This window comes from Rhododendron vialii, chromosome 9a (genome assembly GCF_030253575.1).
Source record: "Rhododendron vialii isolate Sample 1 chromosome 9a, ASM3025357v1".
In the NCBI taxonomy this organism is placed as follows: domain Eukaryota; kingdom Viridiplantae; phylum Streptophyta; class Magnoliopsida; order Ericales; family Ericaceae; genus Rhododendron; species Rhododendron vialii.
The window spans coordinates 38,898,552-38,909,179 of record NC_080565.1 but is presented as its reverse complement, the minus strand read 5'-3'; the positions used below and the strand labels follow the sequence as shown (position 1 = coordinate 38,909,179).

Sequence of the window (10,628 nt, the reverse complement as noted above, 5' to 3'; positions counted from 1 at the left end):
TCACCCCGTATTCCTTCTATTGCTTGACTTCTTTGTTATTTCAAAATTTTACTGGACTTCGTCAGAAGCCCAAGCCCACCCTGTTTATCATATATGATCCGTATTGGGCCTTGAAAGCCCACCCTATACCCTAGTTTACCTCACCATTTCCCGCTTCTGTCAAAAGTTGAATTTATTCAAAACTCTCCCAAGCCCTTTTGGTCAGTCGTAGAAGCTCAACACTCCCACCTCTCTCTCTCTCTCTGTGTGTGTCATCTTATCTTCCCCGCATCTCTCTCTCTCTCTCTCTCTCTCTCTCTCTGTGTCATCTTATCTTCCCCGCATCTCTCTCTGTGCGAGAATGGGAGGATCGAAGCGAGTGAAGAAAATCTTTTCCCCAAACCCGTCTTCACCGAAGAAGGCGAAGTTGCCCCTGCCGCCGCTGCCGCCGCAGGATCCCGACTCCAGGTTCGCCGGAACACCAGTGCCGGCGGACGAATCAAGGGCTAGATGGCCTGCTCGATATGGGTAAGTTATTATTTTTTATGTAATCCAGGTTTTAAATAATCCTACGGTCCCAGTGTAAAGGTATCGGTGGTATCGGAAAAAAAGTAACTGGAATCGATTGTGGCAACCATGAATTTTCAAAAATCTTTTTTACCCCAAAGAATGAGTAATGGACCGATGTGTAAAGGGAATCGGTCAAGATGCACGAGATTTTCCATCTCATCGTTATATTGAGATGCAGCGGTGAGATGGCTCAAATACCATTACGTAACCACCACCGATACAATACCCAAAGACTGATATTTAAAACCTCAGGCATGTTAAAGGAAAAGATGTGACTGTTTTTGTGGTTTCTTAATCTGATTGTAGTGCTGATTCAAGCGTAAATCAAGTTTTACAAGCAAAGTCTCACTTTACTCAAGCTGCTGTTGATGGAATCATATTCAACCTTTATGATTATGCGCACGTAAAGGTGAGCTAAGTGATTGTTTTTTATTTCTTTGAAAATTAGCTAAGTGCTTGTGTAACTTTATGAACATTTTACTAACTATTACCGGCATATGCATACTCACTTATAGACATCTCTCATGATATCTAGATGTGTGGTGGTAGTGTGTATTTTGATGTATGAATCTGTCATGATTATGACACCATAAGTTTATTATTTTATTTTATTCTGACATCAAAGTAATGGCCAAGTTTTAACACGATACACATTTTTTCTTAGCGAAATTCTATTACAAATTACAATTTCAACATTGCATAGTTACATCTTTATATTTTTGTTTGCATTTTGAATGTAAGGTTTTTTTTTCAATTTGAATTTGGATTTTTGTTGTGTGTTGTATGTTACATTGTCATTAGTAAATGTAAGATGGAGAACTGGTATTCGAAGAGAGATTACAAAACCATCTGAAAGAATAAGCCTCGACAATATAAAATTTCAAGTTTTCTTATGTAACCAAGTACAACTATCACTTATTGTTTCTTTCTATATGAGAATGAATGTGGGAAATATGGATTCTAAATTGGTATGGTGGTGATAGTGTAAAGGTAAACATGTTACAACTGTTGCAACAAGCCCTTGACTAGTTTAATTTCCATTGTAAGTACCCCTTGTTGTTTAAGTACAACTATCACTTATTGTTTCTTTCTATATGCAATTAGTAACAGGTTAGAAAATATCATGTATCTTGCTTATACTTTGGTTTATAGCTAAATGGATTGTAAAGTAAATGTTGCAATTGCCAATCACTTTGTAGCAAAACTTAGATATCATTTTTGGATAGGAGTTTTCATGGCATGTTGTTTCTGCTTTGCTAATCCTTTCTTATTCTTTAGGGAACTTCTGTAGTATCATTTTGTGGTGATTGTTATGATGGGGCAACACGGTAAATATGGTGATGTTGAAAATGTTATGCCCTTTTACGGTGTTATTTTGTGATTTTTGTTAAGCCATTTGGGATATTTTTGTAACGCCTTCATATGGTTAAAGTAATACTTTCATATTGTGAAAGTCAACCTTTGATAAGGTATCCCCAAACAAGGAGGGTGATACCTTAGAATCTTCCTTGTGTCAATGGAAAATATTTTTTTGTGGTCTAGTGAGAGCTCCTTACAGAAGGTTTAGTCTTTGGATGATTTGTTAGTTAATTTTGTTAGTAGTTAGTATACACCAAGCATGGTTATTTTCCACATGTTAAAGGTCTTTAATTCTCCAGCTATATTAAGTTTAACATAGTCTTTAAAGTTTGATGAATTGTAAAGAAAAGGTTGGCATGGTGCAAGGACATTGATGGAACCTTATCTAGTTTACGACTTCAATAGGCTATCATTATTTCGTATACTTTTGTGTATTATGCTTTGTTCTGTCTATTATAATGGGCCGTGGTTTCATAGGAAATAAATACAAACTGTATGTGATTTTACAGTAGTTGTTAAATGCAAACTTCTTATTCTTTTGTTTGGGTGATTTTACTAGGCCGAAGAAGGAAAACTTGATTACATTGCCAAAATTGTGGAGCTCTTTGAAACCATCAATGGGGAGTTGTATTTTTCAGCACAGTGGTTCTTTAGAGCTGCAGATACAGTGAGATAATTTGTTATTCACTCACTAATTTTGGTATTGCTGATGCTGAAAAATGTGTCATTCATTATTCATCATATGTTTGGTTGTTTCTAGGTAATTAAGGAACAATCCAAGTTCATCGACGAAAAACGAGTGTTTTACTCAGGCATTAGAGATGATAATCCATTGGGCTCTATTGTTTCAAAAATAAAAATTGTTCAGCTTCCAGCCAATGTATGATCTTCACGCACACCTACAAGTATCTACTTCTTTTGTAATGATGTTTATATTTATTCTAATATTCATCACTAGCTTTGCCGTGCAACAGGTGGATTTGGTTGAAAAACAGAGACTAATCTCATCTTCAGATTTCTACTGTGACATGGCATATTCAGTGCCACACTTCTCATTCACTACTTTGAATGCAACCAATGGTTAGTATTCTCCAATAGGTCGGAGTATGTAGTTCTTTGATCATCATTGAATATATCCTGGTTCTTGTGTTTTTGTTTTTGTTTTGGGAGATAACTATTTGAAAAAAGTGATAGGCATTTATCCATGTTAACCGATTGTGTAGTAGCTTTGTGATCTGTAATCTTGTATTAGATAAAGCATTCTAACGTATTTTGTTTGCATTTGTAGCTCCTGAAAGCTCGAAGGCAGATAGTGATGCATCCTCAATAAGCGATGCTAGTTCAAATAGTGCGCTAGAGGATGTTGATGTAGATGAGAAGTCCGAAATGACTTTGCTTGATTTATACTCCGGATGCGGAGCAATGTCAACTGGTCTTTCTCTTGGGGCTGCCATTTCTGATGTTAAATTAGTCACTGTATGTCTATGTAATAAAATGATTGAATATATTGTTTTTGTAGTCCTTATTCCTTCATTCAAACTTGCAGACTAAATTTGTTTTATTGTACTTGGGCTTATTAGAGGTGGGCCGTTGACTTAAATTCCGATGCCTGCAAAAGTCTTAAGTTGAACCATCCGAAAACTGAGGTAGCATATTGGTCCATATTCTTTGATTTTTGTATTGTTGCTTTCTTTTCTATGTCAATCATACAAGAGGTCCAAAATGATTTCAGGTGAGGAATGAAAAAGCAGAAGATTTCCTATCTTTGCTGAGGGAGTGGGAAAAATTGTGTAAAGAATTTCGATTAGTGGATTCTGATATAGAAGATTCAGATTTTGAAGAGAACAGCTTGGTTTGTGATGAAGATAATGATGATGAATCTTCAGTTTCTCGGGGAGAATATGAAGTAGAAAAGCTGCTCTCTATTTGTTATGGTGACCCAAATGATATCAAGAAGACCGGATTGTATTTTGAGGTATTTTCACCAACAAGAATTGTGGAATGGCCTTTGAATCCCAACCTCTTTGATTGTTTTCTTTCACAGATTTTGCTGCCTTACCTGCTTGGTTTTCATATTAGATTTTTATGAGAAAGAAGAAATTGTCTTTTCCAAACCATGATATATGAATGTAGTTTAAGCTTTAAATTTCACCAATGTGTATTATCAATTTATCATACTTCAAAGCAACATACTTCTATGCAACAACTAGTTTATCAGCCATAGACCTGTGTCTAAAATCGGTGGACAAAGCCTTACGCCATTTTAACATTTTATGATACACTTAGGATATAGAGGTTCTATTAATTCTGATTTTACCGAAATCTTTTCTAATCTTGAGAGAGTCTGGATTAGATAGACCTTTTTCGTAGAGGCATAGTGACACAATCAACACTTTGCCAAAAGCTTCATACCGGTGTCGAACACTCTTCTGAACACATCACCAACATTTGTATGTAAATAAATGGGAGGTCATTGTGAGAAACAAGCTTTTATTGCTGGATTCGTTACATTGTCTGGAATTATGTGCACATTCATATTTTGCAAGGGGTTTGTACATATTTTGTGTGCAAACAGAATTACAGTCTTATGGGTGTATGTTAATCTTCTGTTCATATGTACGCTAAACAGTGTTGGGTGTTGGCTATAGTACTTATTTTACTCAATTTGTAAAAAAATACATTAAGAGTTTCATAGGGGCACAGTTTCAGTCCTCTTAATATCACAGTATTTGAGCTTTGTCGTGCCAAATGCTTGTTATCTCTCTCCTTACCTGTTGTAGCTGTCTTTATATGTACTTTGGGAAGCTATTTGTTTATTTTGTACACTGGAAGTAACTTTGTGTTGGTAGATATAAAGGTTCTCTATGGTATTTATATTGTAGCAATAGTTTAAAAAACTAATTGGGCAGCTTTAAATTACGCATATGAAATACTCTCATAGGACTGGTGTAGCATGTTCTTTTATTCCTGTACTTCTTCATGGTTGTTTTCATTTTGTTCCCATCAATACTTTATAGGTTCGTTGGAAGGGCTATGGGCCTAGTGATGACACATGGGAGCCAATTGATGGTTTAAGGTATCTACGGTTACCATTTTGTTGCTTTCTTACTATTTTAGCTTGCCATTCTTTCTTATATCTGTGAACTATGCGTTGCCATTTATTATTTTTAATTTTCTTATCAGTAATTGCCAGGACAAAATAAAAGATTTTGTGACAAGTGGGTTTAAATCGAAGGTTTTGCCTCTTCCAGTAAGTATTTGTTATCCAAATGCTTTACTTTTGTTTTTTATAGTTAGTATTTATCATCTTTATACATGACTCAATTACGCTTGGCAATCTCTGTAATCAAGGGAGATTTACTTGTATTGCTTGGGCACTTGTTTTTGACGTACCCTTCTACCTTTAATGCCATCTCTTTTCCTTTATTCATTTTCTGATTGAAGTTGGTTGTGATTGATCTTAATTTGTGCTCAATGTTTCTTAGGGTAAAGTTGACTTCATATGCGGAGGCCCTCCTTGTCAAGGGATGAGTGGCTTTAATCGGTTCAGAAATGTAACTGAGCCATTGAGCGATCCGAAAAACCATCAACTTGAAGTCTTTATGGATATAGTTGAATTTTTGAAGCCGAGGTTTGTGTTGATGGAGAATGTTGTCGATATATTTAAGTTGGCCAGAGGAGTATTGGGGTGTTATGCGGTTGCTCGGTTAGTTTCCATGGACTACCAATCTCGAGTGGGCATACTTGCAGCAGGTTCTTATGGAGTCCCTCAGTGTCGGATGCGAGTCTTCCTTTGGGGAGCACATAGGACAGAGGTAAGTCCCTTTTTACTATGAAAATGATTTTGCTCATGAGATATATGTTGCTAAGAAGATATTTTTCCCCACATGTTTCAGGTGTTGCCTCAATATCCTTTGCCCACACATGAATTTGTTGGAAAGGGGGTGGTTACGGTCGAATACAAAGTATGAATGGTTTTCCTTTATGTGATGTTTATAGGAGTAGTGTAGAGTTGTCATTTAATAAAACTGGCCTCAAATTGCAGGAAATTCTCCTCGGGTTTGAAAGAGATCAGTCACATAACTTGGAAAAGAGCATTCTACTTAGTGATGCACTATCTGAATTGCCAGAGGTAAGTGAGTTATTTGTTATGGTTAAGTTGCGGTTTTACATTGTGATAAATCTGGATTCTCCCGACAATCACCTATTATTGTCTTGTTTAGATCACAAATTTTGAAAAACGAGATGAAAGGCCTTATGACTCTGCTCCTAGAACTGAATTCCAGGAGTACATCAGAACTAGAAGGCCAGGTGAGTTTAGTTTCTTTTCCCTGATGCTTTTTCAAGATAGCAAGGTTACTGAATGAAAAGTTGTCAATATTGGACATAAAATACAATGTCGATTAACTAGCCTTACCATATTACGTCTCGTCTCCTTGTATCTCTCTTCCTTTCTATCCCAGGTCATTTGCTATTATTTTAATAAAAATAAATGGAAGGCTGAATGAATTATGACCATATAACTCATTCCAAACTATATGGAGTGGAGTGTTGCATATTGGTATTAGTGGCAGTGGCACCCTTTGGTCCAAGAAAGTGAATAAAAAGTATTGACTATGAATCTATGCATGAAAATGGTAGCAAAAAATTGAACTCACAATTTGGAAATTGTTTTAGCGTTGGATCAACATTCTTTTCCTTCTCATGTTGTTGTGAGCTTTGTTTGAAACCTCTTTTCATGTTCAATCTTCTCAACTATTTGTTCTCTCTCTCTCTCTCTCTCTCTCTTTCTCTCTCTCCTCTTTATGCTGTGAGTCTATATTCTTTCAAAGCTCACATGTCCACGTCTTGAAGGTATTGACATACCAGAAACCAAACCTCGTCACAAGGAGTATAAAATAAAAATCACAGATTAAGACCGTAAATCTGCCGCATTCTGTTAATTGCTCTTGTAGTCGATTGTTGATAGATTTGGTAACAGTCTCTGCAGTTCTCAAGCATTTACATTTTACATTCATTCATGGCCACCTTTTGTCTTATCTCGGACTCTGCCTAAAGTACTACTTAAAACACTTGTCATCAAGAGATGCAGTGATCCTTTTATACTTACGACAAATAAACTCAACCTAGATAGAAATCATCTATACTTACGATAAATAAAATGCATGCTCCTTTTATCTCTCTATAAAGCCAAGATTGATGAAGCTTTAGAACTACCGCCAACATCAATTGAATGTTACTACTTGTGCATTCGTGATCATCTATGCTACCAAGTTGAAAATGGTGAAACTACCCAAGCCATATGCATGAAATTCATTTAGACAAGCAAGGGGGTACCATCAATCACATCTTATGGGGTGTTTGCTTATACACCTGTTTCTACACTTGTTTTCGTATGAACTTGCTGCCCTTGAGGGGTTATAGTATCCTCTAAAATTGGAGTCTCTGATATAGGTTCATTTTGTGCTATGCAGTATTTCTGTCTTTGAATGGTGAAAATAGTGCATTGCAAAAAGATATGTTGTATGATCATATACCTTATCTACTGAATAAAGACGACTATGAAAGAGTTGGCCGTATACCAAAAAGAAAGGTTAGCTCTTTCAGCCTTTGTTGTGTTAATTCAGAAGCTTCCCAAAGATTACATTGGTTATGTAAAATTTGTGTTTATTGTTCTTGATGTGTTTTCACAGGGAGCTAACTATAGGGACTTGCCTGGTGTTCTGGTGGGCCCTAACAACAAGGCAGAATTAGACCCATCAATTGAAAGACCGACGGTCAGTTCTGGAAAACCTCTGGTATTGCTTTGCATTTTTCAAAGCAAAAATCTTTTTTTTCATTCTTTACATTTCTTATAATTCTTGTAAGACTAATCTTGAATGAATGAAAATAGGTGCCAGATTATGCTTTGTCATTTGTCCGTGGGACATCAACTAAGTATGTGTATTTGTGTTCATATATTCTGAGATATTATGTTGCTTGGTTTTTCATGTTTTGTAACATACGAGCTAAATAATGCAGGCCGTTTGGTCGCTTGTGGTGGGATGAATTTGTGCATACCGTAGTGACAAGAGCAGAACCTCACAACCAGGTTTTAGCCCTTCACATCCTATCTTTTAAAAAGTCTTTTGAAATTTTGACGAAAATACTAACTTGCTTAAATATACAAATTCTTTGGATAGTGTATTCTTCATCCAGGACAAGACCGGGTGTTATCCGTTCGTGAAAACGCCCGGTTACAAGGATTCCCCGACTGGTATAAATTATGTGGGGGCGTCAAAGAAAGGTATCCTTTGCATCCCTTCTTTCTTTTTGTAGTTATTGCTTGAATTGATTAAGAAATTGCAAGGGAATGAAAAGGTCTCGGATGAGGCAAAAAATTGAAGATGGTATTGAATAGGAACCTATTTATTTACCAACTGTAACTCTTTTCCTTGTTTGTTGCAGTTTTTCCTTGTTGGTCTCTGATATTAGTTGTCTTCATGAATATGGCAGGTACATACAGGTCGGAAATGCTGTTGCATTTCCGGTATCTATTGCTTTGGGGCAAATGTTGGCAAAGGCCAGCCAGGGAGTTCTTAGCAAAGAACCAGTAACAGAGATTGCTGTGAAGTTCCCTTATTGTCTTGAGCAACTGTGCTCGAAGAGATTCTGAATATTGGTATGTTCATTTTTTCAAATACGGTTGAAGGATAGTCTAAACTTGGTTAAGTACCACCATTCTAGTGTTAGTATGTTAGCCTGCGAAATGGGCAAACAAAAATCGTGAGCACTTGCCTCGCTTGATACGTGTTACAGATTGAAGCGGATTGGTAGTAAGGAAGGGATTCGAATTGGGATTGGTAGTGAGGAAGGGATTTGAATTGGGATTAGCAGTGAAGTTGGTAGTTTGGTTGGAGGTAGGGATTGTGTAGGACTGTCACATTAATTGGAGGGATTAATGTGACAATGTATCAATTGGGAGGTAATACTCCGGACTGGAGTATGAAAGACACCCCTCCTGAGTTTGCCAGCCCCCCCATTTTGGGAGATTCACAGTCCTAGACTATTACTGCACAGCCTTCAAAACATGCAGCCGTTTATAACAGGGCTACCTTCTAGACTGGTCATCAAACAGGGACTATAAAGTTACCACAATTTAGTAACAGTGTCAATGGCTAGCGGCAATAAGCTAAATACCTAATAAAGCAGGCACTAGCAGGCATTAAGTTGATTATCAAAAAAAAAAAAAAACTGGCATTAAGTTTAGGGATTTGGATGTGATTATTTTTGTTGACCTGAAAAAGGATTATCTTATGGGGGAAGTCAATCCGATTATAGAAACATTGTCTGTCTGTGCTTTTGACTCTAGTAATGTTTCATTCATTTTCCTCGCTTACTGTAATTGTTGATTACGTATCCTAGTCAAATGGGAGAGAAGGTTTTCCTCCTTCTAGGGACATGGCTGCATGTACATGTTCCTTAAAGGAGTATCTTAAAGGGATATGGCTGATGAGCTACTGCATGTACACCACATCTAGTTTGCGTGGGCATACTCATTCTCGTTTAAAACAACTTTTGTCGGGTTATCAATTGCCTGGATATCAAGATGAAGTTGAGGAGTATATCTTCAAAAACAATTGCTCTTGAGTGTAGGTTCGCCCATGAAAAGAGCTTTGTACTTGGAATGAGACTATACTATGAAGCCCTTGAGTTATTTGAAATAACTGTTTCTTAACCAAAATTCATAAATGCACCATCCATCCCCATTTGTTTGTACATGTTACTAATTTGAATATCGCGAACAATCATCTGGTATATATTTTGATTGGGGAAGTTTTGAATCTTTTTTGTGAATATACATATGTTGTTTACCGGTTAAAGGGATTGGCCGTCAGAAAAAGAACAAACAATTGAGACGGAAGAATTGGTTATCTTTCTCAGAATCAACAACGAAAGAAAACCAATTGGAAAAAAGAGAATACAAATTTAGTATAGGAATTATGATTGCTTGTTGAAGCGTTGTCATTAATTGACTAATAGAAGAATGTTGTTTATTTACAATGGTTTATTTCCCCCTGTATTTTGTGGATACTGGTGCATTCACATTAGATGTGATGATTATTGACTGTAATTTTTGTTTAGGGAGGAACTTGTTTTTCAGTTGGTTACCTTGCCTTATAATAGAAATTCAACATGAGTTGTAGCCACTCAAGCATTTCAGCTGTCTGTCCCGCCTTCTTATATAACAATTAACAGGTGTGCAGCAACAAATTTGCAGTGCAAAGCCACATTCCCGTTCTGCAGCCTCCCTTCCCTGTGATTTGGCAAATTTCAGTCCCTGGTTCTACTGGTTTCTTCAGCACCAAGTTTCAGTAAATATGTCCTCTTTTATGATCGCCTCAGCTGGAAATTTTTTTCCTTTCTCCAAAAAATTTGACTGTAGTTAGCTCAATTGGAAACATTGATGAGATGGACTCTAGTTAGCTCAATTGGAAACATTGATGAGATGGACTGTAGTTAGCTCAATTGGAAACATTGATGAGATGAAATTCTTTATGTAATATGGAATTCTGGACCTATTCCTGTTTTTGCTAAAGGGTAGAGCTAAGTTTTTCCGGGTTGGAGAGCTTGGGTTTCAACGGCAAGTGTAATGACAACACACTTGAGTCTTGACATTACAGTGACACCGTTGGCAGTGAGAGATGCTAATGTTTTGGCCATGGTATACCTTATTTTTT

General features: G+C 36.7%; 1 protein-coding gene across 8 annotated transcripts; it reads left to right on the top strand.

The window, feature by feature from the left end:
* The first annotated feature begins 276 nt into the window (after positions 1–276).
* LOC131300244 (DNA (cytosine-5)-methyltransferase 1-like) lies at positions 277–10,628 on the top strand. 8 transcript variants are annotated; one of them, XR_009190900.1, is made up of 21 exons: positions 277–507; positions 856–958; positions 2,468–2,575; positions 2,669–2,788; positions 2,883–2,988; positions 3,197–3,384; positions 3,489–3,554; positions 3,641–3,883; positions 4,926–4,984; positions 5,092–5,158; positions 5,394–5,723; positions 5,805–5,873; positions 5,954–6,040; positions 6,132–6,219; positions 7,383–7,501; positions 7,602–7,706; positions 7,802–7,845; positions 7,930–7,999; positions 8,091–8,194; positions 8,414–8,569; positions 10,147–10,313. XR_009190900.1 is itself a non-coding variant. In XM_058325968.1 (21 exons), the coding sequence occupies exons 1-20, from the start codon at positions 341–343 to the stop codon at positions 8,561–8,563; spliced, it is 2,403 nt and encodes an 800-aa protein (XP_058181951.1). In that variant the 5' UTR covers positions 277–340; the 3' UTR covers positions 8,564–8,569; positions 10,147–10,628. The 8 variants fall into 8 exon arrangements, 4 of the variants coding, with proteins under 4 accessions (XP_058181951.1, XP_058181953.1, XP_058181952.1 ...); XR_009190901.1 differs by having other exon boundaries at positions 10,095–10,313; XR_009190899.1 differs by having other exon boundaries at positions 10,033–10,313.